General features: G+C 36.0%; 4 protein-coding genes across 8 annotated transcripts; 2 read left to right on the forward strand and 2 right to left on the reverse strand.

Moving 5' to 3' along the window:
* Nucleotides 1–1,979: 1,979 nt before the first annotated feature.
* LOC104120853 (protein EMSY-LIKE 3-like) lies at nucleotides 1,980–9,477 on the forward strand. Of its 5 annotated transcripts, XM_009632726.4 has the most exons (11): nucleotides 2,001–2,301; nucleotides 2,441–2,530; nucleotides 4,402–4,461; nucleotides 4,826–5,028; nucleotides 5,116–5,451; nucleotides 5,551–5,739; nucleotides 6,839–6,907; nucleotides 7,536–7,757; nucleotides 7,868–7,936; nucleotides 8,020–8,083; nucleotides 9,054–9,477. In XM_009632726.4, exons 4-11 carry the CDS (start codon nucleotides 4,930–4,932, stop codon nucleotides 9,212–9,214), a joined length of 1,209 nt encoding a protein of 402 aa, XP_009631021.1. In that variant the 5' UTR covers nucleotides 2,001–2,301; nucleotides 2,441–2,530; nucleotides 4,402–4,461; nucleotides 4,826–4,929; the 3' UTR covers nucleotides 9,215–9,477. The 5 variants fall into 5 exon arrangements, with proteins under 5 accessions (XP_009631006.1, XP_009631014.1, XP_009631021.1 ...); XM_009632719.4 differs by lacking the exon at nucleotides 4,402–4,461 and having other exon boundaries at nucleotides 2,000–2,301; XM_009632735.4 differs by lacking the exon at nucleotides 2,441–2,530.
* Nucleotides 9,478–9,780: 303 nt separating this feature from the next.
* Nucleotides 9,781–11,916, reverse strand: LOC104120846 (uncharacterized). Its single transcript, XM_009632701.4, has 2 exons — nucleotides 11,426–11,916; nucleotides 9,781–10,244 (listed from the first exon to the last, which is right to left on the reverse strand). The coding sequence occupies exons 1-2, from the start codon at nucleotides 11,790–11,792 to the stop codon at nucleotides 9,922–9,924; spliced, it is 690 nt and encodes a 229-aa protein (XP_009630996.1). The 5' UTR covers nucleotides 11,793–11,916; the 3' UTR covers nucleotides 9,781–9,921.
* Nucleotides 11,917–16,071: 4,155 nt separating this feature from the next.
* LOC104120840 (uncharacterized) lies at nucleotides 16,072–19,925 on the reverse strand. Its single transcript, XM_009632693.4, has 3 exons — nucleotides 19,202–19,925; nucleotides 18,363–19,116; nucleotides 16,072–17,496 (listed from the first exon to the last, which is right to left on the reverse strand). The coding sequence occupies exons 1-3, from the start codon at nucleotides 19,564–19,566 to the stop codon at nucleotides 16,411–16,413; spliced, it is 2,205 nt and encodes a 734-aa protein (XP_009630988.1). The 5' UTR covers nucleotides 19,567–19,925; the 3' UTR covers nucleotides 16,072–16,410.
* Nucleotides 19,926–21,466: 1,541 nt separating this feature from the next.
* On the forward strand, nucleotides 21,467–22,348 carry LOC138907439 (uncharacterized). The gene is made up of 2 exons (XM_070198036.1): nucleotides 21,467–21,837; nucleotides 21,964–22,348. Exons 1-2 carry the CDS (start codon nucleotides 21,467–21,469, stop codon nucleotides 22,346–22,348), a joined length of 756 nt encoding a protein of 251 aa, XP_070054137.1.
* Nucleotides 22,349–25,934: the final 3,586 nt, after the last annotated feature.

The following is a 25,934-nucleotide window of genomic DNA, read 5'->3' on the forward strand; positions in this document are numbered from 1 at the left end:
ATCTTACTCCAAAGGTTCTGGGCAAATGCACATTTGACAAATAAATGTTCCCTGCTCTCATCATAATCGTGGCATATAGTGCATTGTGAATCTACAGCCATCCCCCATTGTGGTACCCTATCTGTAGTGAGAAGCATGCCTTGTAATAACATCCACATGGCAAACTGTGCTTTAGGCCTGGCATTGTTCTGGAACACTAAGCACTTCCAAGGGACTCGAGGTCTATTTCCCAGCAATTGTAAATAGATGTGTTTGATCAAGCTCTTCCAGTATTGCGTCCTTGCATTTGGGTCAAAGTTCCTCTAGTATTAAATATTTATCTAATCATCCAACAGGCTTGCTGAGGTACTGCCATCTGTGTAAATTGCTGACCTTTGACGTGGTAGGAATGGATCCATTTGATCCAAAGCATGTCTTGCTTATTTGCCAGATCCCATCATACTTTTGCAATGGAAGCTTTGTTCCAGAACTGAATGTTTACTAGGTTCAAGCCTCCAATATATTTAAGAGTACATACCTTTTCCCATGATACCAAAAACTTCTTAGTGATACTGTTATTAGCAGACCAAATGTAGCTTCGACAATAGGCATCAATAAGTCTCAGAACCTTAACAGAAAGAGCAAGTAGTTGAGCCTCGTAGGCTTGTAGGGCATACTTTTTCCCATTTGAAGTAGTTACTGTTTAGTTTTTGCATAAATTAAAAAGAATCATCAATAGTATGATAATGTTTTTCCAGAAACACTTTCAACACTATTTAAAACAAAGGCTAAAATTTTCTTCCTAGAAAGCACCATAAATTTGAAGGAAAAAACAAAAGACATAAGTACTCCTAAACTAAGGCCGAATTTTCAACTACACAGTGTCCTATTACCCCTCTTCCCCCTCTCGAGCTATTTTAGAGTAGAATTATTTATACGATTTATGTGGCAGGGGTGTGTGTATTGCACTCTACTTGAGAGAGTGAGAAGCAAAAAATTATAATTTTAGTTTATAAAAAAAATTGCTTTCTTAATTTATTTGAATTAAATATATAATTCTTACTTTTTCTTTATCTTCTTTTCTTTTCTTCTCTACTTCATGTCTTCACCGTACCGTCGAACAACATTACCCGCCAATGACTTTTTCTCATCTTTCTTCTTCAATTTATTATGCTAATCTTCTTTCTTTTTCTTTTTCTTTCACACACAGTCATATTTTAAAAGGATTTATTCATATGCAAAAGTAATACACACTCAAATTTGGGGAAAAAAGCTATCACCAAAAAGTTTTCTCCATGCCGGAGTGAACTCATTAAAATTTTAACCGAAAAGCCTTCTTCTAATTCAGCAGATACACATACACTCATATCACTCACCTTTTAATTATATCAACTATTTTTACGCCACCCACAAATACTAGTCGGATTCATCATCACAAAACCCTCTACCACAATAGCCATTTAAAGGTAGTCTAGCATAGCAATAGAAAAAAGAAAAAGGTAGATTAGCGGCTAATTGAAGAACATTGATGAATCTTTGTTGTTCACGTTGGTTGGTAGTAACAGACATAATGAAGAAGAGAAAAGAGAAAGTGAAAAAAAGAATGAAATAAGAATGTGAAGAAAGCAACAGACCCATTTACGCAGACTCTAATCAAACAAGGAACTAAATCAAAGAATGGATCTTTATGAACGGTTGAAAACTTTAAATGTGAAAACGAATGAAAAAAAAGAAAAAAAGAAAATATAATAGGATAAGAATGTAATAAAGGAAAAAAAAGAGAAACAAATTAAAAAATTATGAAATAAACACAAGTGCATGTATTTTCGTGTCTACCAAAATTTGGTTATCTAATTTTAGGGTGATATTTATTCCGTTTTAAAAAAGTTTGAGAATGATACACCGTGTATAGTTAAAAATTTGGCCTTAGTTCAGGGATACTTATGTCTTTTCTCCCCCAAGAAAAGCACCAAAAATTTGTGTTTCTTGTTCTACATTTTCGTTTTCTTTTTATTTTTGCTTATTCCAAACTGAGGTTTAGCCTTTACATCTATAAATTCCCATCCCTTTAAATCTTTTTATCTGTCTCTTCAATTCAACCCAATCCCCTCTTTCTTGTTGGTTCATAATTGTCCGTCCGTCCGTCGAATCTGTGCTTTGTTTCAGCTTCACATAAGAAAAGCAACAATTTTTTCTCCGTCAGCCGTTTCATTTTCCTAGAGATTCGTCAAATTCTGAAGCGTTCTTGAGACCCATCTTGAAGATCTGGTGTTCTGCTCTTAGTTTCTTAGTATATGGACTATGAACTTTTAGACAGCAGTGGTAAGTCCCGTTATTAATTGGCTCCAATTCTTGTTCTATTTCCCTAGGTTTAGGGTTTTCTTAATTTCCCTAAACCCCTTTGATTTTCCTTGAATTCAGGGTCTGTAATTATGTACAATTATGTCCTCATTCTATTTAGGTTATTCCGCAAAGGGTTGTATGGTGTAGATTTGGGGTTAACTCCGCTGGATTACTCTCTGAAAATTAAGGACAAAGAAACTAGGGCTCGGTATGTAGTTGGTTTGTGGCATTTCTCTATGTGGCATTGCTTTATTTTGCAGCGTGTTCTTTTTCTTTGTACTTGTTTTTTGTTAAGTTTGAATGATTCGATGAATTTTTTTATTTTGTCAATTCATTATGTTATGGCGCGATAACAAGCTATTCTTAGAGAGGTTATGTCTTTATATTTGTGAAGAGTACTGATTGTGTGAATATTTTGTTTTAAACTCAGTACATGGCATCTATGGTTTAAGAAAGTTTGTATCAGTCATATCCTGATACATCTATTTTGCTGGAAAGGCAAATCATTACTTTTAACTTATTTTTCCCCTAGGAAAATCAAGTCTTGAAGTTTATACTTTTTTCTTTCTTTTTTCCTTCCCTTATATAGTTTTCAAGCATAGGGTTAATTGCTTCCTTTTGTGCCTTTTTCTATTATTCTTTTGCTTTCTTTGCATATAAGAAAGGGGTGGGGGGTGGGTGGGTATGGTGGGGGGTTAATTTTGGGAGGGAGCAGCACTTAAATTAAGACCATGCGAACTAATGGATTTTACAGTATGCACTTCTTCATTAATGCCTCTTTATTACTTCTTTTCCTTTCATACTCAGAGAGAAAATATTCCTCAAATTTAAACCGCATTAATAATGTATTATATTGTGCAGATTGTTATGTTCATTCATCTGGTTTGTGGAGGAAATGGTTTTATTCTGAATTACTTAGAGAGGCTTTCTGTCCTTGTTTTCATTTTCTTGAGTCTGGATTTAAGCAGTGTCATTAAAAGCCATCACTTCTCCGTTTAAAGTGATGAAGTGATTCGAAGCGAAGTGTTTTTGGGCGAGGACATGTCTTTTAGAGAAGTATTGCTTCACACAATGACGCACAAAGTGATCCCAACGAGAAGCAAATTTTTGAATCTCAACTTTTAGGAGTTGTATTACTATTGGCATAAATTGTATGTTGGATATTGAAATTAGTCGTTTTAGTTACAATTTGATCATTAAAGAACTAAATTCATTTACTTTTTTGATATTTTTAATTCTCCATGTGCATTGCACTTCTTGCTTTGCACTTCAAGCCCGGTTAACCTTAGAAGCATTAGATGTATCGAAATGTGTAGTAAATTCTACTTGCTAGGACTGCCTACTTATTATTTTCTTCTGAAAATGTCCACAGGCTCCAAATATCCAGTTTATTTCTTAATCAGTAGCTAACTCGTCAAAAATTAGGGGATGATAGAAGCTGGGTTTAGGGGGAGGGGGTTGATTAAAAAGATTGTTAACTAAATCGGATGGTTTCTTTCTTAGGTGAATGCATTTTCACCGATCATGTTATGGCCGGTGTAGCAATGGAGTTAAAATGTGTTTTCAACTGATTATCGTTGTGTCCGCTTTGGAAGCTTTGTTTCTCGTAATTTGGTTACACCATTAAAAAATAAAAAATAGAACCACTTGCAATGAAGATATTAAAGGGAAGTAAATCTTACTGTTATCATCAAAATAAAAAGGCAGAAAAGAAGCAAAACGTAAATTGACTTGCAGATGTGAACACTTATGACTTACCTTATAAATTAGTTGACCATTTACTTATTATTATTTTTTTGCTAATTAATGTTGTCAACCATGGAATTTTGTTGTTCTCCCTCTTGTATGCTATAACAAAATTATTTGGACTTTTCTTCTTTTCAAATGTGGTTTTGCAGTATTCTACCTTCAGCTATTTCACAAACTTTTGTTGCTGTGACATGCAATAAAGAAAAAGTTGTTGCCCTTTGTTGCCCTTGTTTTGATAAGTAAGACAAATTTGTTGCCAGTAATGTCTCTTGTCGCATTCTTACTAAAGAACGAGTCGTATGTTTTGTATGTTTATTGTGTTGCTTACAGTGTCTGTGTGGGCCAATCAAAAGATGCATTATTAGCATCTCGGATATTTATCTCGGTGAGGTGTGTTACAATCTCTTTGCATTGCACACATCTGGATTCTCTAGAATCTCCTTTTTTTTCCCTGAATGAAGGTGGTTGCTGAGTTCTCTTACAGTAATAGGCTAAATTTGATATCATTATATCTCTAAAATATAGAGTGCCTGATAGTGGGACTATCATTTGCTTAGTTAATGTTTTACCATAAAGATATGTAGAATCTATTTTTTACATGGCTGTTAACCGACCTTTTTACTTTGTTATTGTTCTTTGGCTGTAAAAAAAGGGTTATTAAGCACATCTTGTTTTTAAATAACTTTTCACAGCCTTTTCTTTAGGTACCTGCATTTCAATGGTGTTTTCCTTCACTGTTTTGCAATTAATGTAGGTACTGATGATGATCTGCCTCAATCACAATATAATAGAGCCCCTGCAGGAAGCATTATCGCTGGAAACGGAAGGTCTAGCATAAGTTCAGCCCCATACCAAAGGATGTATGTTGATATGGAAGCCCAAATTCACAACCTTGAGCAGGAAGCATACGGTGCAATCCTTCGAGCTTTCAAAGCACAGTCTGATGCTCTTACATGGGTATATAACTTTTACATTATGTGTGTTTGGTCTCTATAGCATTCTTTTGAGTAGGCTCTTATGCTTTCCAGCATCTATAATTCTCAGGAAAAGGAAAGCTTGATAACAGAACTCAGGAAAGAGCTAAGAGTATCAGATGATGAGCACAGAGACCTACTAACCAAGGTCAATGCAGATAACCTCATTCATAGGATCAGGGAATGGAGAAAGAATATGGGAAACCAACCTGTTCATGAACAACTCCCTAGTCCAACAGTTTCTGGATCAAGAAAGAGACCTAAAATGTCTCAGTCTGTGATAATGCCACTTGGTGCCCCATCCGAGTCATTGCACCATCAGACAATTGGTGCAAGCACACAACCTACAACTCCAGGCGCAAAATGGGGAGTGGCACCAGGAAATGGAGGATTGAGGTCTAGACCTGTATGTTTCTTGATTACTAATGGAGCTTTGTTCCTGTAGTCAAAGATATGGATATCAATGTATATTTGAAAAGTTTAATGCATTCTATCTTTTCAATAGGGTCAACCAGTTTTCTCCTCAAAGCCCGTTCATTATCAACAGGCTGGTCCTGGTTCTTCAGGTGCTCTTCGTTCAGGTGAACTTGCTGAAAGACCAGGTGACTCCTTCCTTGGGAGAAGAGTGATGACTAGGTGGCCAGATGACAACAACTTCTACGAGGCCATTATAACTAAATACAACGCTGTCGATGTACGTTCTGAATTTAATTAGTGTTTTGGGGGTTATGCAATGTGCATAAATGGCGGGAGGGTGCAAATTATCTGTCAGCATACTTATCAGAAAGGATCATGCTTTCAGTGTCACTAGCTGCCAATGTGATTCTTTTTGCCTGCTTTCTTGCTTTTTATAGAACAATGGTACACTAGTACCTGCCATGTTTATACAAGAAAAATAGATGGTAGCAATGCTCCCTTAGTGTGATATTCAACTAGGAGTATTTTCTTAGTTCTTCTACGTGGTGCTCTCATAATTGGACATACTTCACTCCTTTTGCCTTTTCTCTTCCTTTTCTTTGGAAAAGAGGTTAGTTTAAGGTGTTGCAAATTCCATTGAGAGAGAGAGAGAGATGTATTACCTATTCTTTAACCTCAAGATATATAGATAGATATAGAGAGAGGGGGGGGGGGGGGGGGGTTAATGGGTTCTTGAATTTCTCCAGTTTGCTAATTTTCTTTTATGTAAATTTTTATCATTCCTTTATCCTTAATTTGATTTTTCTAGATAGGATTTTTCACAATTCTTGCTATTGCCTTAACCTTTTCTTTTTTGGGGTAGGGGGTTGGGAGCAGCGGGGAGACACGTTGACTGAAGGGGTTCTACTGAATTTCGCTAGAAAATTATACTGTATATATAGTTGAAATTTTGTGTGTATATATATATATATATATATATATATATATATATATATATATAAATTGTTAAATCCCTAGATACAAGGGAACATTTTTCTGAATTCTCTTGATGAAATTCTTGCCTCTGCCACAGGTTCCTACCCTATGCTTTATAAATGTTTAGTGCAAGCTCCTTATGATTTGGCAAGTTCTTTTCTGGAAACCTGACAATGTTGCTTTTAGATTCTAATAGAAGGTTTTTTTGGGTTCTGTTAAAACGAAGATAGTAGGGGATTGATAAAGCAAAATATTACTATAGATGCTCTGTTCCATGGACTAGATACAGGTTTACAAAAAAAATTAAAGGCGCTATAGGGTTCGACTGACTTTTAGAGTACCAAAGTGAATTGTTGCACCATGAATTGTAAAGTCTTCTGACTTGCATTATCTTTGTCCAGGGTCGGCATGCTTTGGTGTATGATATTGGTACACCAAATGAGACTTGGGAATGGGTTGATCTCAAAGAGGTATTCTCTTTTGTTAATTAATTAGCTGTCTTCCTGCTTCATGTGTGGTACATGTAAATTTGGTCTTTAGAAGAGTCATTATTTTGAATTCTTTTGATATATGAATTTAGTACAAATAATTTGATACTGTTCGGATGGCAAATTGGTCATTTTTAATCTTGTAAAGTCTAATTGTTGAATCTTCTGCAAAATAACGATTCTAATCGGTGGATTGACTTATAGAGAACTAGAACTTGCACTTCTTGGGTGGCCTTGCAGCCTTATATAGGTGCCATTTGTGGGGTTTTTTTTGAGATGTTTGCTTAGGTTCCACACTTTTAGCCCTTTGTTGGATAAATTTGTATATATCTCTGCTTCATGATTAATGCAACAATGTATTTCTTGCTCTATCAGGACCTTTACTTAATTCTTATGTTATTTCCCTTATGGTTTATGTAGAATCTTTGATTGTTTTCTGCTTCAAACTTGTTGAGATAATATATTTAATAATTATTAGCGCCAAAGGACATTATATCTTTCCAAAGAGAAGAGGTGTGAAGGACATTGATACTATAATATAGCATTTTGAACATGGAGGACATTAGGCAATAGATTAGTGAAATTACTTTGTTAGTACCTTAAAATGCAGATTCCCTCCAATGATATTCGATGGGTAGGTGATGATCCTGGAATTTCTCAAGTTGGTGGAGGTGGTGGGCCAGGCTATGGAGTTAATACTCTAAGTGCTGGAAGAGGGAGGAGATTTGCTAGGCAACAATTTGAGAATGATGTTCACGCATCACAAAACGGAATTGTACAGAAGACTCCAGATGAAATTGAGATACTACACACAGAAACATTATTAAAGAAGGTACAATGCTGTGTGGATCTTGGTCAACTAAATGACTCATTAGATAACAAATATATAATACATCATTTTAAAAGTCTTTTTCTTTTTCTTTTTTCTTGTCGAGCTATCAGGTTGAGAAGGTTATTGATGCAAGTCACCCTGATCTGCTTGAGATTGAAAAGGCTAAGAAAATGCTCAAGGTAGAATTAGTTCAGCAGTTCCTTTAGCCTATATTTGTTTATTCTGACGTCTGAAACCTGATCATAATTTTTTGACCTGACAGGAACATGAACAAGCTCTAGTTGATGTGATTGCCAAGCTTGCGGATGTTTGTGACAGTGGAAGTGGTATGAAATAATTACGGTTTAGGTTATTCTCTTAGAATCTTTGTTAATCATGGAAACTTGTGTAGAATTGATCTGACTTTTGTCTGGTAGTTTCTTGTTCTACTATGTTGTGTGATAGAGCTTCTTCTTTATCGCCATTTAAGGGGAAGGGTTCCTGGAAAATAAGTTCAGACACTTCTGTTATTCCAACTCTGAGGGAGTTCACTATTACATTTTGTTTTCCTGACTCTACAATTATGGAGGAGTTTATTTCAAAAACTGGTCAATGTTTTTGCGGAATTTGCAGAACTTGAAAGATAAAAAAGTCTGACAAAATGCTATTTAGAACGTTTAAGTTTTCCGCAAAACCCAAAACCCCCTCTAAATATGTTTTTCAGAAAAACTTATCTTCTAATAGTGTTTGGTGGGAAAAAGATTTGAAAAAACTTTTACAGTTTTTCAAAAAAAATAAAAAATCATGTTTTGAAATCAAACTTTGTACAGTACATTTTTTGTTCCAGGTATCGATAATTTCCCAAACAGACGTTTTGGTTTGCTTTATACAACTTACGTCTTCTCAAAAGTTCTGGTAAATTCTTTAGTCATGGCAGCAAGTTTACTTGTTTACCTCTATGAAGCTCGATACAGCTTTTACCAGAATGTTCTGCTAGTTTTGATTGAGGCCACTAAAGAATTGGATTATAATGTCGTGCAAAAATTAGTATTTTTGTAATTTCACAAAAAAAGAGTTCTGTGGTCTTGAAACCTATATTGAACAAAAGTTTGTCCTAAAAGAATTACACATTAGCCCCCATCCTATTTGCATATTCGCATTTCCAGTAGATTGTTTTAAATATGTGATGATGTATCAATGGAAACTATACTTTGATTCAACTGCAGTAGCATCTACCAAATAGTTTTCGCTTGATTCTGAAAAGCATATGCACATCTTCTAATTCCACTTTTTTGTGGTTATACTTTATATGATCAGGTGGGGAGCAGCCCTCCTTTCCTAGAAATTATCCACGTGGGAGCAATCATGATGGCGCCGATATGGAGCCTGAGACAAGGGGAAGATCTCTAGCTAACGAAACAGCAAGAGGTCAAGGCGCACTGGAAAATAAGCATGATGAGGATGTCATCGTTATTTAGTTCATTTCCTTCTCATAACAGCAACATTTGTACTTTGTCTATGTAGGATTCTGGAGCTACTAAACTTTGTATTTCGACTCGATTTTATGGTAGAAATGGATTAAAGTGCCTAAGTTAGTTGCATTTGTTAATCTTGTAAGACATGTAGAGTTCTCTTTGTATGTTCTATTTCAGTAACTTTTAGTTGTGCTGCAACAATGGACTCCTTCCTCCACCTCCCATCCACTGAATAAAGCTGCTTCTGTTTTCTTTTCCTTTCCCAAGTACCTTTTCTTATAATGGTAGTGTTCATGCCAGTTTGCGCTCCATTATTTTACAGAATAACTGTTGCTGGCTCCATTATTTTACAGAATAACTGTTATCGGCCACTAACACAAGTTCCGGAGATTCCGCCCACCAAAGCCGAGATAGATCATTTAGCGTCTTCTTGACTATGTTGGGGATTTGAACTTAGTACCCCATAATTTTTAGAGTGCAAGACTAACCCTTGGGTGTTAATTTCAAAGCGACTATGTTGGGGATTTGAACTTAGTTTCCCATAATTTTTAGAGTGCAAGACAACTTAGTTTCCCATAATTTTTAGAGTGCAAGACTAACCCTTGGGTGTTAATTTCAAAGCCACCCCCACAAATATAGACCATTGAAATGTGCCGAAGTGTTGCGAAGGCATTGCATGTATTTCATAAATAACATAATGCACATGAAAATCATAATGTGGTAATGAATTCCAGAATCAGGTTCACCATATCAGCATCAAAAGCAGGCCCCTCCATCTGAAAATGGCTAGCTCCTTCAATAAGATGGGTTGTGTTATGCCCTGCAGCATCCTTCAACTTGTTCTCCAACTGTTTAACACTGGTGAACCCATCCTTAGTACCCATCACAAATAGTTTTGGTTTTGGGGATTGTAGTATCGCCTTTTGGTGCTTCCCAAAGAGAATTGAAGCAGTAAAACCAAAAGGATATCCCAAGCTCACATAGGCTACTACTTCCTCTACTTGATCAACTGCAGATCCAGCAATTGCTGCTCCTGTTTTCAGGGAAGGAGAAATTCAACCATTGAAAAACACACTACTCAAGTCCTATTTCACTTATTGAGGCTCAATTTTGGACTTAAGTTGGATTCAAAACAAATTTATTTTGAGAACAAGATTCAGACATGCGATAACCCCATGAGGTTTAAGATGCAGTTTTCTTTCTCTTTTACGGTTTCAAACGGACAACAAAAAAGTATTCAGAGATAGATAGCCGGAACAATATGAAACACACTAACTTTCCAATTTCCCAATTCAAAAGTATGATATGAAGTCTTCGACATCACGATGTTTGGTTGTAGGGAAACCAACAAGAAAATCATTTAAAAACAAAGTAGGACTAAGAACACAGCAATGGGGATATAAGCAAACTGGACCAAAGAGTTGAGAACCTATATAAATTGTAATAAGGATCTTAAGATTTGAGATTTTCTAGTGCTAAATCAGTTTATATCAAATATTATTTCCTCTCCTCCAGCTCCAAGGGTCTCTTTTGGAGTTCACATCAAGCAATAGTAATTTCTCTTCAAAAACAAAATTGCGGGGTGTTAGGAAAATTTACTCTACTCTCGAGTCTCGAGTAATCCATCATGTCCACCAAAGTTCAGGCAGATGAACTCACTTAAATTTGGATTTTCAGGTTTTAATTTCTCCAAAAGCCCAAATCACATGGTCATCCCTCAAGAATTAGGTTTTAAGTGGAGCCCAGCGAAAACACAGTAGAAAATTCCAAATATAACAATTGAAAAGTCAGTTTTGAACAGTGTTATCAAAGCCGGAAAATTGCAAAAAGCTCTAAGCTCCGTTGGGGCTTTAAGCGCAAAGCGCAAATAAAGCGTGAGCTTTAATGAAAAAAGGTACAACTTGAGAAAAGAAAAAATATGTATATGTAGTTCCTTGACCCTTAACAGTTAAGAGCTCCAATGTGAGAGTAATTTTAAATCATCGTCACAAGTTTGGACCTTTATCTCGAAAAATTTGGACAGTCTACCAATTTAGCATTGGAGCTCCGTTAATCAAAAGCAAATACAAACGATGAATAGCAATGAGCAAATGAATGCAAAATTGAGCAATTTCAATAATACACGGACAAATGTGGATCTTTTCCCTAAAAATTTAAAAAGATAATGAATCATCAAACGAAGCCAGGATTAGAAGCATAGAATATTGAACTGACCTGCAGAGGAACCAACAAGGATAATTTTCCTCGTTGAGAAATTAGTAACAGCCCATTTGCAAACGGAGATAACATCGTTAATTTCAGCGGATCCAGTGAGGGAAGCACGCCCACTGGATTTCCCAGCACCTCGACTGTCAAAAGTAACAGCAATTACTCCTCGATTAGACAATCCTCTGGCTATGCCTCTCATCAACGCTTGACATCCGCCTAGAACGGAATAGGGATGCACCAATACTGCCACAACAACGTTGTCTGTGGAATTGCTGTCGGAGATTGGCTGGTAAACTCGAGCGTCCAAAGTCACACCGTCGGTGCTCTCAATGGTACAACTGGTTCTGCTGTTGGTACTACCTTGATCAGCCATGGATTAGGGATGAATTGAGGGAAATTGATGGTGTTAATGTGCTTGGTTTTGGGGAAGAATTAAGTGGAAAATGATGATTGGGTTTATGAGGAAGAATTAAATGAGAATGCAGACTGGTTGGTTGGGCCGTTGGAGAAGTCGGTGACTTTTTTATACTTTCAAAAAGTAATATTTTTAGCTTGTTTTAGGTAACTTTTAACTTATTTTAAATACTTTTTAACTTTAAAAAAAATTTAAAAAAAGTTAAAAAGAGTTTAAAATTGATTTGATCAACTTAAAAGTCAATCCAAACGCCCTATCATATCCCGTCATATTTTGCGTCGTGTCATGGTATCTTAATCTTTTCAATTGCATCGAGATTGAGGGTAGTAAGACAAATTGGTTCATAGATTGCAATGGACGTTTCAAGTTATAATGAGTTTCAGAGGAGACTTCTACGTTTCAGTATCGATGCAAAAGCATTACCCTGATTTAATTTTTATCACTTTCATTGGCGCTGCAACGAGGTTTGAGCGATTATCGAAGTGGCAAGCAGGATGTAGACATGGCTCAAAATGGTTAAAATTGGCCTAACAAGTTTATTTCTATAAAGATGAGCATAAGAGGTTTTGAATATTTGTGATTGTAAATTTATCTTCACATGTAGCATCACGTTCAAATTTTATTTTGAATAAATCTTCATTATCGTCAAATTAATTGCGGCTAGAACTGAACCCACTGTGTATTTGTATTCAATCTCGTTCAATCATTGACACTGATACTACTTGTTGGGATCGAAATAAAATAGTGCATGCGGAACCTAATAATATGAAGCTTGATGAACGATAAATCAGACAAGAAAAAAATATACGAAAGAAACATACTATATTACTATATTAGTATGATTTGGCCAGGTGACATACGTAAATCTACTAATATTAATACAAAAAAACTAACTGAGAAAATAAATTCTCCCCTAAACAAACTCTTTTATTGGCTACATTGTAGATATTTGTTATTGTTATTATTGTGAGAAGCAAAGATACTCAATTTATAGATGTCGAAGACTTTTCATCCAAGAAAATGATAAGGCACATGAAAGAGATTTATTCCTTGTATGAGTCTTTTTTTCCCTTCCTCCCAGAAAGATAGTCCTAATAGATGAGAAATTCGGGCAAAACCCTAACATTTGAAGAAAAGAGATGGGGTAATAACGTGCGTTGCATGTATGGTTAGAGAACCGTTAGTTTTTGGGAAAATACATAAAATGCACCCCGTACTTGTCCCGAAAAATCAGTTTCATACTCAATTTTTACGGACATCCTAGTACCACCCTATCCTTATTTAAAGTGAAATTAATACTTCATTCAAAGGTGTGGTGACAGAGAAACTAATTTCACCTTACTCAAAGCGCGTGGGAGGCTGAAAAACATAAAAGGTTACTTAAGTTTTACAGATGTTATTTTTTCATTGGATGTTATATTTAATTACACTGAATTAATTCAGTTGTATTTAGTGTAAAACTAACCCTTTTTATTTTTATTTTCCTTGTTCTTTTTTCGTTTTCCCGTTTTCTTTTCTGCTCTTTCCTCTTTCCTTTTCTTCTCTCTTTCCTCTATTGTCACAAGAGAGCAGCACCATGCAATCATAATCGTAACAGAATAAAAATTAAAGATTCATAGCTCTTTCTCCACCTATTTTATCACTTCCTTTACCCTCCAATTGTTCTTCACAACTTGGCTGGAGCAAACAACCAAGGTGGAAACGAAAACCCAGCACATTATTGGATCTTTCTTAGCTTCCTCTTGCTTTGTGGTTGTGCTCTATACATTAACTTCAATTTACATTTTTATCTTTTGATCAAGATGGAAAGAAGAAAAAAGAAAAGAAAAACCCAAAAAGAAAGACCATTTTCTTGTCAATACAGTCACCTGACTTCTCTTGCAAATGTTCCATCAGAAAAACTTTTTCTGAAAAAGTCATTTCTTTGGTTGTAATTTGGTTGCTCACGGAGATTCGACAAATGTGGCTGAAAATTTTCCGGCAAGCTGGAAAAGTTGATAAGAACGTTTGGATTATTTTGAAGGAGAGAAAGGCAGGTTTGGATAGGGGAGGAATATTCCAGTAAAAAATTGAAGAAAAACGAAAAAACTTGCGAAAATACCATGTGTAAGCGCGTGTAAACACTACTTGGGTAGAATTTGGTTGTAGCATTTTAAGGGGTAAATAAGTTCTTCTTGGATAAGGATAGGGTGGTAATAGGACACCTGTAAAAGTTGAGCGTGAAATTGACTTTTCGGGGAAGTATAAGGAGCAACTTATGTATTTTTCCTTAGGGCATGTTTAGTATGATGGATAAGAAATAATTAATCCCGAGACTAAATTTAAGAAGAGGTTATCCCATATTTGGTTGAGAGAAAATTGAGGTATAATTAATCCCAAGATTATAATATTTTTTTATCCCCATAAAAATATAGAATAACTAATCCCGAGATAACTAATTCTGGAATAATTAATCCTGAAATAACTTTTTTCGCCCCTAGTTTTTTATCGTTAGAGTAGCTGTAGGATGTATTCTGCCCCACTTTGTTATAGTTGGGGCTTTCTTTTTGTTCACAATGATATATCAAGGATAAAATTTAAGTTTGGGATGTAGTTTAGGGAATTTTGAACTGCATAGTCAAATGTTTAAATGATGTAACTGGGTCACGACCAACTCCATCCTTCACCCCCTTTATTTTATCTAGCACAACAAAGGTCATTCATAATAACAATTTATGTTCTAACATTTAGCTAGCATTTGGCCATAGATTCACAAATTTATTTTAAAAAATCTGATTTAGCTGAAGTTTGGTTTGAAGATGAAAATTTGTTTGGATATAATTTTTCATAACATATTTCACTTTTTTTTTTTGAAAAAAAACATGAAATGTTACTTATACTCATAAGTTCTAAAAACTATCAAAAATACCCAACAATACCAAACAAACAAACTTGCTAATCATGTATATGCAAAACCTTCATCAATGTCATTGATTATCATTATCACAAACCACAGCCCTGAACATATATAAGTTGACACAAAATTATCATTTTTATAATGAACTACATAATACACTATCTTAAAACTATAACCTGATATTTTAATATCAACTGCTGATGACACAATTACTAGTCAGTATAATTCGTCAAATTCTAATAATATTACAAGATCCATCAGTCCAAAAGAAAATGATAGTAATTAGCTTGTGGTTAGTTGGGTCATAATAGATGGAGGTTTTTTTTTATTTATAAAATACAAAAGTTTGGGATAATTTTTGAAATTGTTAAAAAATAAACAGTGATATTTTTGGGCCAAAAACAGGTCTAGAGTTAGTTTTGGGATTTGAAAATTTTGTTTTCAAAATCTGCCAAAACATTGATAAAATCTATAAACAAACATGTTTTGCCAAAAAAAAAAAAAAATTTGGAGAAAACTTGGCAAATTTATTGCCAAACGGGGGCTTAAGCTTCCGTTAATCTAGTACTCAGAATCCTTGAATTTCCAGATTTTGAAGTTCAAAGTGTGGGATCTTTCCAGCAAAAGAAGGAAAGTTGTGGGCCAAGCTTAATTTGAGGTCAACCATACTGGGCATAATATTTAAAATAAAACGTAAGTATCCTGTTTGGCCAAGCTTCTTCCAGCCCAAAAGTATTTTTTTTTTTTCTCAAAAACACTTTTTTTTCTCCACTTAAAATGTTTGGCCAAGCTTTTATGAAAAAAAAATACTTTTGGGAAGAAGCAGAAGCAGTTTTAGAGAAGTAGAAAAAAATAAATTTTCTCAAAAAGGAGAAGCAGAAGCAGTTTTGACTTTTCTTCTTACCAAAAATACCCTTAGTAAAATATGGTATATACCAAAATAGCTTACTTATTTTAAACCCAATACTTAGAATTAAAGATTATATTGTTGAACTCTCATAATGTATAAATATTTCTTTTTATTTTTAGGATAACTTTCTAATTTATTGTGACTTTTGGGATGAATGATTTTATATTTGTTGAATGATTTTTGATATATTTAAATCATCTTGAAAGAATTAAAGTACTTTTTAATTTTATTTTTACGTTTTACTTAAATAAAATGAAAAAACTTAATTATTATCTTTAATAATAAATATTTGAGATTATTTATTTATTCATAAAATATTAACTATTAAGTAAATTTCTTCATGTCCTTATTTGTAATTTGATACTTTAAAGCACTTTTTGAAAAGCTTTGGTCAAATATAAATTATTGCTCAAAAATATTTTTCAGATTGATTAGCCAAACACAAATTGCTTATCTTCAAAAGTGATTATTCAAAAAGCACTTTTGAAAAAATCACTTATCAAAATAAGAAGAATAGAGTATTCTCACTTGGTGAAAAGTGAACATATTTCTACAACACGAAAATGCTTCAACAAAAGCAGAACATGAACTTCAAAGAACCCTATAACTGTCTTTCCTCTTTCTTTAAATCCCCCATTCCCAGCACCATGCAGCTTTTGCCTGTGGGGGTAGGGAGCAATTGAACAGAGGAGAGGCGCGTCATGATGAAAAAAGGAAAATATAATGGACACAGAAACAATTTTAACTCATACATACAATATACAGTGTCATCACCTCCTTGATCTTTTCCTGGGTTGTTTTGGGGGAATTGCTGCAGATTCAGCTCCTTCCCTGCTCCGTTTACGAGACGGGGGAGATGGATCAGCTCCTCTCTTTGGTGGCCTCCCTACATTCTTTTTCATTGGACTGCCTTTTTCCTTTGCTTGCTTTGCTTCAGGGTTCTTTGAAGGTGCTGGTTCTTTCTTTTGATGGGTTTTTGAAGATGCTGGTTCTTTTCTCCCGCCATCTGTTCCACTTTCATTTTTCTTCTGCTCCGATCCGCCTTTGCTACCAGAGCTAAGTGGCCTGCTCTTCAATGCATCTAGCAACAAACCGCTGTTTGAGGATGAACTTTGCTTCATTCGATTCAAGAAGTTAGCAACACCCCGTTTCTTCACATCCGTGTTGGATTGGTCGTTTCTGCTTTCACTTTTAGATTGCGGATGCTGGGAAGAAGACTCCCTTTCTCCTTGGTTTTTATCGACGACTGCTGCTAAATTCTTGATGGATGTAGTGTTAGGACGGCTCTTGTCGTTTTTATTCAAGCTTGCAGAACCTGAAGCAAATCTATCTCGTGTTCTCTTCTTTGTGATTCTATTTTCGCCAGCATTAGTGGCCAGTTGACTAGGCTGCTGCAACGTGTCTACAACTAATTTTTCCGCAGGTCGTGTTATAGTTTGCTCCCTCTTTTTATCACCTCCAGATGATGATGCTGATGCTTTGGCTGTTATGGAACTACGCTTGCGACAGACAATCATTGACCCCGATATATTAGTCTTCAATAGCAAAGAGTCGGATGGTTTTGTTATCTCTTTCTGGGACAAGGATGCTGATTTTAGTGAGGTTTGTTTATCGGATAAAGAATATGACTTGGTTTTTGTCCGGGAGATCTCTTTTAGAATAAGCTGCCGAAGCTCTGTAGCAGCAACAAACTCTGAGGAATTCTTCTTGAAGAAAACAATGGCGTTGCTGACAAGCAGCAACAAATCACGAAAGAATTTGGATTTGCAACTTATGTAACGGCCATTTTCAAGCCAAGTCTGAACCATTTCAAGATCAACATGCTGCCTAATTAAGTTGCTGTAGTTTTCAGCTTCCTACAAAATGAGCAGTATTATATAAAATCTTGCACATAATCTGATGATAGAAATATTTTTTTTTTCGAATCATAGACTCATCTATAACCCAAAGAGATGTGAAGGCAAGCAACATGATTCACAACATTCACAATGTCAGACAGTAATGCCAAGAGGCTGATCTTCAATAGAATAATACAGGGAGTTCCATAAAATCCTAATCATACAGCTAATAATTGCTCTGTAAATATGGTAAAATTGATCTATGTTTCTTGCCTTTTGTACATTGTGCTGTTTTTATGCGATAAAGGAAAACTTCCATTGGTTTCTAAACACACAATGATGTTGTTGATCCACTACCAGTAAAAAAAAAATCATAATACTTGATATCTTTCACATGTGGCAAATAAATTAAGTTTTTTTTAAGTGGGTCGAAAATGGGTTTATTTTTTTTTAAGTGGTGCCACATGAATATTATGCAACATGGGTTACCAAAGTGGCAGCCTACTCTTCTGTTTCTGGGACAGATTTAGCATTTTTGGCCTCTTTATTTTATGTGGTACATGAGCACAGTTGAGTTATTTCTATGTTGCCGAAAAAAAAAGTTATTTCTATGTTATAAAAAATAGAATCCTTATTTTTTCCAACTTGACATTAACTTTCCCCCCCAAAAAAATAAACAATTAACAGAAAATCAAACAATCACTATCACACATGCTTCCACGTCGGATTTTGATTCGGATAGAATAACCACAATGCCACTCTCACTTTAACAAACAATCTCAGTTAATCTTTCAGAAGTAAACATAATAACAATAATTTAACAAAGAAATAATAACAATAATAAGATAACGTAAAAGAAAAAGACGAGATTCTTGTTTTATCACCTGGCTTTCGAGCCGACGCTCAAACATTGAGCCGAGCTTATGACTTCTAATCTTCTCGAGGAAGACAATCAACGGCTGAGATTCAACGGGTATTTCTTTAACGGCGGGAGATCTATTCTCCTTCTCACGTTCATCTCCGCTGCTACACCCGCCGACCACAATATCGTCTAACTTCTTCCTCGATTTGCTCACTGAGCTCTGCACGTCTGAGTTCTCTTTCGTCCCTTCCTCCCCTCCTTTTGACTCGGCCATCGATTCAACCAACTCCGGCGACTCGCTCACTGGTTCGACTTTCATTGTCACACCGACCGGCGGTTTTTCTACACTATCCGAGCTGCCATTACACGAGTCTTCACGAACCGGTCTTTCTTCACCACATTTATCTGGTTCTTCCTTTATGCTTCCGGTTTGGAGCGGTTCTGTCTTTACGGTTCCGGTTCGAACCGGCTCCGCCTTATCCTCGTTCTCTGCGCTATTTTTTAAGCTGCAGCTGTGTTTCGGGTCCGTAGAGCTCGATTCGTTAACTGATTGTTGATCCTTATCGGAAGCTTCTTCCGATGCTTCATCAGCGGCTACTAATTCCGGCGAGGACTTATCCTCCGGCTTAATTCCGATCTCAGTTTCTTCAAATTTTTCGTTATTTGCTCCTCTCCATTCGTTCTTCACCAGATCTGACTTCGATTCTCCGTTTTCAGTCTGTTGCAGACTCCGTTCCCTCTCTTCCTCGAGTCGTCGTTTCTTCAATTGCAAAGACCTAAACAGAAGCAAACCATTACTTATACATACATATATTTGCATGTGTGTATATATATTAATAAGATGTGAATTCAGAGATGTACACGATGGATAGATCGTATCGTTCAACTTCGCGTCTGAGTTCAGCGACTCGAAGCTTCCGTAACTCCTCAAGCAAAGGAACACACACGGTTTTCTCCTTATCTTCATCGTCATCATTAACGTTACCATTACCGTTACATTTGTTTGAGTAACGGCGTTTGAGGTCAAGGTATTTGAGTCTACAATTATGAGGAGATAACAACCGCGCAGTGGCGGTGCTCCGTTTCTGGAGTTCAACGGCGACGGAATCCCAGCTCTTTGTGCCGTAACGATTGACGGCGCAAGCTAACAAGAGCTCTTCCCAGGTTCCCCATCTTGATTCTTCTTCTTCCGATGACTTCTCGACGGTTCCGTCCGGTTTGGCCATGAATGAGAGACCGATTCAAGTATAGGAATTGTGCTCCGGCTTGAAGTTCTCTGCAATTCCTCCGTCGTTTTTAGGGCTATTTCTCTATGGGAAAATGCAGATGACTGGCTGTTCATCGGCTTCAGGCTTGGCTTATTGGCTATATTAAAGCCTTAATTAAGCATTCTTTGGATTGGATAAGTTCTCCTATGGCTATGGCTTAACACTGTGATCCTACTTGTTCATTTGTTTTTATTCTTAACTAGTGTCGCGTGGAGTCTAGAACCCATTTGTGGTTGTTTTTGCCAAGTAGGACGAAAATGAGTGTAAAATAAAAAGAGTTATATAACTATATATAACGCTCTTTTAAAGAGCGCTATTATAAAGAGCGTTATACATGTTTTGTGGGCCCACCAATATGTCTCTTGCGTTTAACTGACATAACAATAATTCAAATGTGTATAGCGTCCTTTAAAAGAGCACTATACCTAAAAAAATTCAGCTCTCTCCCCCGAGCTACGCATTGCCTTATTTAAAGGCGTTAGGATTTTACAAAAATCCATTCAAAAATATTCGTAACTCCCGCTCAAATTTTTCTTCTTGTTAAATTCTCAAGCATTTTTTCATAATGTCTTAAGAGCGAAAAGTAAGGGTTTCATTATATTGGGGGGTGAGGTTGTGGTGGCGAATAACTCTGTGAGCTATAGTTTATCTCCACAGTGTCATGTTAAGTTGTCACTTACAATGAAGTACGATAGATTAGTATCGTTGTTATGTAATAAAATGAGTGTGAGGAAACGTTCGGTGAACCTTAAAGTAACCGGACGATATCCGTATTCCGTCACTCCGTAAGGGGTTGCTTGTTACGCTGAGTTTAACATCGACGATGATGAAACTTTGAGGGATTTTTTGAGGACTCCGGATGAATACCGAGAATTTCTTGTGATAAAAATGTTGGAAATGTACGCCAAGGTCGAATACGTTCGCAATAATGAGGTTGCGCATAGTAGGGATAACCCTCAGTCATCGGGTAGTTATTCTGGAGCAGTTTTTGCCGGACAGGTTCCGGATGAAAGAGTTTGCCCTGATTTAAACTTATCACCACCGGCGAATGAGGAGCGAGGAAATAATTTCTCTCCTGCTTTACATAATCCACAAGACGAGTGGTAAATTTCAATTTTTCTTTGTGTTACGATGTATATTGTTGTTGTATTGAATTTGTATTAACGCTCACATATTCCACAGGGTGTACCGGCCAGATATGACTTTTACAAGTTATGAACCCGCGGCCAGTTGGAATATGCGTAGTTCTGGTGTGTTGGATCATGGTGGTCCATCCGGGAGTCATCACCAACATGATAATGTCCATCAAGGAATGTCAACACATTACGACTTGTAAGTGAAGTGATACAGCTATATGGAAAGTATTTATTAATTTCAGTAATGATGTTTATTTTGTTATTTTTGCAGTGAAAACGAGCAAGTTGAACAACCTGTCCTGACTCAATTGCCCGAAGATGACATATTAAATCGGGATCTGGCAGATGCATAGAGTGAGGAAGAGAACAATGATTATGACAACAATGCCGATGATTCCGAAGACGACACACCCTTCCCTCGTGAGGATGGTGATGAGGAGGAAGAGAATGAAGGACCTGATTTGACGAGGGAGTATGCTCCAACCCCCGTTAGACCAAGAGTGTACGAGTCCCAAGTGTCGTTTCATTCAAGGAAGATTCCCTACCTTGATCATTTGCCAAGTATGTCGGATGTGGATGCTCTGACAAGGGATTTTGATGAAATTCGGACAACAATGTGGGATGATTCTAGACCAACGGTGCTGGCAAAGGGCATGCTTTTTCTTGATAAAGTACGCCTAAGCAGGGCGGCGAAAATATACAGCGTAAAAAAGTGTCATGAGATGACGGTATGGGAGTCAAGTCCGGATGTATACAAGGTTATTTGCCGCAAATGGTTTACGGGTTGTCATTGGATGCTGTATGCGAGCAAGAAGAACACAGGTCTGTGGAAAGTGGGTAAATATATTCCCACCCACAAATGTGAAATGGACACATTCAATGGGAATCACTACAACTTGGATATGGACTTGATTTCTCCTGTCCTTATTCCACATCTTGAAGCATCCATAAGGTATAAAATCAAAGAGTGCATTACATCAGTCCACCAGAAATATGGCCATACTATTACCAAAAGAAAGGCATTTCTCGGGCGCAAACGTGCGTTTGAAATTATTTATGGTAACTGGGATAAGTCATTTGTAGCTTTACCCAGGTACATGGCCGTACTGCAGCACTTTAACCCTGGGACGGTTGTTGAATGGAAGCTTGAGCGGAGTCCGGGAAGACCAGAATATATATTCAATTACGTGTCCTGAGTATTTAAACCAGCAATTGATAGTTTTCCGCATTGCCGGTCGGTAATATCCATAGACGACACTCATGTCTATGAAAAGTATGATATCAAGCTGTTGATCGTTGTTGCAGTAGATGCTAATGGACAAATATTTCCTCTAGCTTTTGCTATTTGTGCCAATGAAAGCCAAGAGACGTGGACTCTATTTTTGAACCATTTGAAAGAGCACGCTGTCAAACAGCGTTCCGGTATTTGTCTAATATCTGATCGGCATGGTGGTATCTTAAGTTCTGTACAGAATTTGCCTGCATGGCAAGAACCTTATGCCTACCACTATTACTGTGTGAGGCACCTGAAGACCAATTTTCAGAAGGCACATCCCAACAAGGATCTGCATGATTTGATGTGGATGGCAGCAACAGAACACTAAGAGCATAAATTCCGGAGGCACATGGAATCTATCAGGCAGGAAGACGAGAGAGCCTATGGTTGGTTGATGCGATATGAGCTTGACAAGTGGACTTTGCATACGGATGGTGGAAGAAGATGGGAAATTCTGACTACAAATGTGTCAGAGTCGTTCAACGGGTTATTGAAGTCGGTAAGAGGATTGCATGTCACTGCCATGGTGCGCATGTCGTTCAAGCTGATGGCGGAGAGGTTTGTTGAAAGGGTTGCAGCTGCAACGTCATTGATGGAAAGGGGTATTGAATTTATGCCACTGCCGATGAAGAGATTTGAGAAATACAGGCGGCGAGCACATTGGCATTCATTTTTACAGTATGATCACGACAGAATACTGCCCACGCGTCATCTCTCTCATGGCCTGAGGCAGTGCAACGGGCAGTCTATCAACGAGCAACCCATATAAAACCTCCATGTCCTGCAGCGTGATGGTGGCCTCGCCAATGGGTAGGTGGAATGTGTGCGTCTCCGGTCGCCACCACTCTATCAGGGCTGAGACCAAAGACCAGTCGAGCTGCAGCTGTCCGATATCCAAAATCCTGTAGAAGCCCGTAACCCGCAGGCGCTGGACTACACGGGGATGGAGATCTTTGTCCTTCATAAAATCCCACATGCCGTCCACTCTCCTGGCGCGGAGAGTCTGGGCCAGTAACTCTCCTTCCCATACGTGGGCAGACCTATGATCGCCCTGTAACACTAATAACTCATCGGAGAAAGGTCCGGGATACATATGCGGCATGCCCATGTCGTCTACTGTAAATTAAACAACATTAATTGTATGTTTGATCTATAAATTAAATAATTAATTTTTAAAGTTATACAATATTTAATTGGACAGAGTATATATCTATGGGTTCCAGGCTCGATATTTGAAGCCCAGTAGCACCAAGCTATCCTGAATTCTTGTATGTGTCAATTTTATTATTTTCATAATTTTGTATGTTTTGTTCTGTAAATTAAATAATTATTTTTAAAGTTCTACAATATTTAATTGGACAGAGTATATATCTATGGGTTCCAGACTCGATATTTGAGGTCCAGTAGCACCAAGCTATCCTGAATTCTTGTATGTATCAATTTTATTATTTTTATAATTTTGTATGTTTGATCTGTAAATTAAATAATTAATTTTTAAAGTTATACAATATTTAATTGGACAGTGTATATATCTATGGGTTTCAGGCTCGATATTTGAGGCCCAGTAGTACCAAGCTATCCTGAATTCTTGTATGTGTCAATTTTATTATTTTCATAATGTTGTATGTTTTGTTCTGTAAATTAAATAATTATTTTTTATAATTCTACAATATTTAATTGGACAGAGTATATATCTATGGGTTTCAGGCTCGATATTTGAGGTCCAGTAGCACCAAGCTATCCTGAATTCTTGTATGTGTCAATTTTATTATTTTACATGTTAGTTTCATAATTTTATATGTTTGTTTTGTAAATTAAATAATTAATTTTTGTAAATTGGACAGAGTTTGTGTTTGATCTATCAATATAAGATATACTTAAACTACAGGGATACTACGCTAAAAGGCTCTACATTTTATTACGCTAAAAGGGCACTATATTACTAGTCTTTAAGCAAATAAATAATCTAAACTAGATAAAAATAACAATAAATTTAATCACAAAATATTCACGAAAATACATATAAAACAGTAAAATAAATTTATTAAATATTTTTATTAACAAATAATAATGATTTCTCAATTTTTACATATTTGTTTAGAACACTAATATCTTAGTCCAGATAAAAATAACATACTAGTTTAATCGCAAAAAAAAAACACAAATAAAATGGAAACACATTCAAAATAACTAATATGCATTATTTATACGAGTTTCGACATAAATTAAATCGGAATACCTCGATTTATGTTTTTTCGGAAAGTTGATAAATTGAAAATTTGAGTCCGAAACAAGCAAACCACAACAATAGAAGGCTTGGCTACGATGTGGGACCTACAATCTTGTCGTTTTGTGTGACGGATAGGGTCCACTCAAATTTTTTTGGAGCCACATTTTTTTGGGGGGGGGGGGGGGGGGGGGAGGGAGGGTTAAAGGTTTTTTTTTGAAAAGGGGGAAGGGGACCGTTTTTATCTATGTATAGCGCGGTATATAACAACGCTATACATATAGCGCTTTTATATACCGCGCTATGCATATCTGTCTTATCAGCCCAGTCATAACGCGGTTTATAAGGGCTTTATATATGTATAACGCTCTTTTAAAGAGCGTTATACCTTAACGTCCAAAACGTCCGTTAAGGTATAACGCTCATAGTTAGGTAACTCTTTTTTTTTTATACGTATTTTCGTTCTACTTGGCAAAAAAAACCACAAATGGGTTATGTGTAACCCTTCTCAGCGTTACAAAGTTTTAAAAATCATGTAAATATTATTAAAAAAATATGATTAAGTTATAAACAAATTAGCTAACTCACTAAAAGGAGAATCCATAAGCGTCAATCTTTTCTTCAATAACTCATACAATTTAACTTCAAAAAAATCAAATATTTAAATTGTGATGTCTTTAATAATCAAATAAAGTCAACTAAAGAGAATTTCCTAACAAAAAGAAAGGCTTCACAAGAAATTCAATATTTTCACGATAAGTCTACACCAACATGAAATGAGGAAGAGAAGAATTCGAAAAAATAAATAAGCATAAGAATATGTGTATATATATCTTTGAGCCTAAAGTTCTCAAGCCACAAAAAATAATGTCATAAAGTAAATCTACTTTCAAGTAGAGGAAACCTATATCAATCTACCAACAAAAGTAAGAAAAATCTTTAATCGCTTGCTTTGAAATACTAACGTTGTTAGGGGTGGGCGTTCCGGCTGTTCAGATTAGATATGAAAACTTTGGTTTGGATTTTCGATTTTCAGATTAAAAAAGTAAAAATCCAAATAAGCTCGGATTAGATCGAATTTTGTAAGTTCGGTTTCAGATTAATCAGTTTGGATATTTTGGATTTTTGGTTTTGTGCCTAGTCTTGTAAAAATGAACATCCAAATGAAGTATTCACGTTAAATTGCCTAATTTTTTTTTTATTTTCACCACAATCATCCAAATAAAGTATTCAACTAATGAAATTACCATCAAGGAAATACAACAAACATTAATAAGGCCAATAATAATTAACAATAGTAAAATCATGTCAAAATAGAAAGTATTATGATAATAATTTAGTAATTAGTATTGAATATATAAGATAATATCTATGTTTAAATTGTGATGCCTCTAATAATCAAATAAAGTCAACAGAAGAAAGAATTTTCTAACAAAGAGAAAGGCTTCACATGAAATTCAATATATCCACTACACGTCTACACCAACATAAAATGAGGAAGGAAGAGAAGAATCCGAAAATATTAATAAGCATAAAAATATGCATATATATCTTTGAACCTAAAGTTCTCAAGCCACAAAAAATAATGTCATAAAATAAATCTACTTTCAAGTAGAGAAAACCTATATCAATCTACCAACAAAAGTAAGAAAAAACTTTAATTGCTTGCTTTGAAAAATATTGACGC

This window comes from Nicotiana tomentosiformis, chromosome 3, assembly GCF_000390325.3.
Source record: "Nicotiana tomentosiformis chromosome 3, ASM39032v3, whole genome shotgun sequence".
Taxonomy (NCBI): domain Eukaryota; kingdom Viridiplantae; phylum Streptophyta; class Magnoliopsida; order Solanales; family Solanaceae; genus Nicotiana; species Nicotiana tomentosiformis.

Bases quoted from the DNA above. Each gene is read 5' to 3' on its own strand.
- LOC104120853 (XM_009632711.4), top strand. From the start codon at position 2,274: ATGGACTATGAACTTTTAGACAGCAGTG. The intron at 5,740-6,838 runs GTACGTTCTGAA...ATCTTTGTCCAG, and splicing joins CTAAATACAACGCTGTCGAT to GGTCGGCATGCTTTGGTGTA. The intron at 6,908-7,535 runs GTATTCTCTTTT...CTTAAAATGCAG, and splicing joins AATGGGTTGATCTCAAAGAG to ATTCCCTCCAATGATATTCG.
- LOC104120846 (XM_009632701.4), bottom strand. From the start codon at position 11,792: ATGGCTGATCAAGGTAGTACCAACAGCAGAACCAGTTGTACCATTGAG. The intron at 10,245-11,425 runs GTCAGTTCAATA...CCCTGAAAACAG, and splicing joins CCTTGTTGGTTCCTCTGCAG to GAGCAGCAATTGCTGGATCT.
- LOC104120840 (XM_009632693.4), bottom strand. From the start codon at position 19,566: ATGGCCAAACCGGACGGAACCGTCGAGAAGTCATCGGAAGAAGAAGAA. The intron at 19,117-19,201 runs GTACATCTCTGA...GCTTCTGTTTAG, and splicing joins CGATACGATCTATCCATCGT to GTCTTTGCAATTGAAGAAAC. The intron at 17,497-18,362 runs GTGATAAAACAA...CTCATTTTGTAG, and splicing joins AGCGTCGGCTCGAAAGCCAG to GAAGCTGAAAACTACAGCAA.
- LOC138907439 (XM_070198036.1), top strand. From the start codon at position 21,467: ATGACGGTATGGGAGTCAAGTCCGGATGTATACAAGGTTATTTGCCGC. The intron at 21,838-21,963 runs GTACATGGCCGT...AGCAATTGATAG, and splicing joins TCATTTGTAGCTTTACCCAG to TTTTCCGCATTGCCGGTCGG.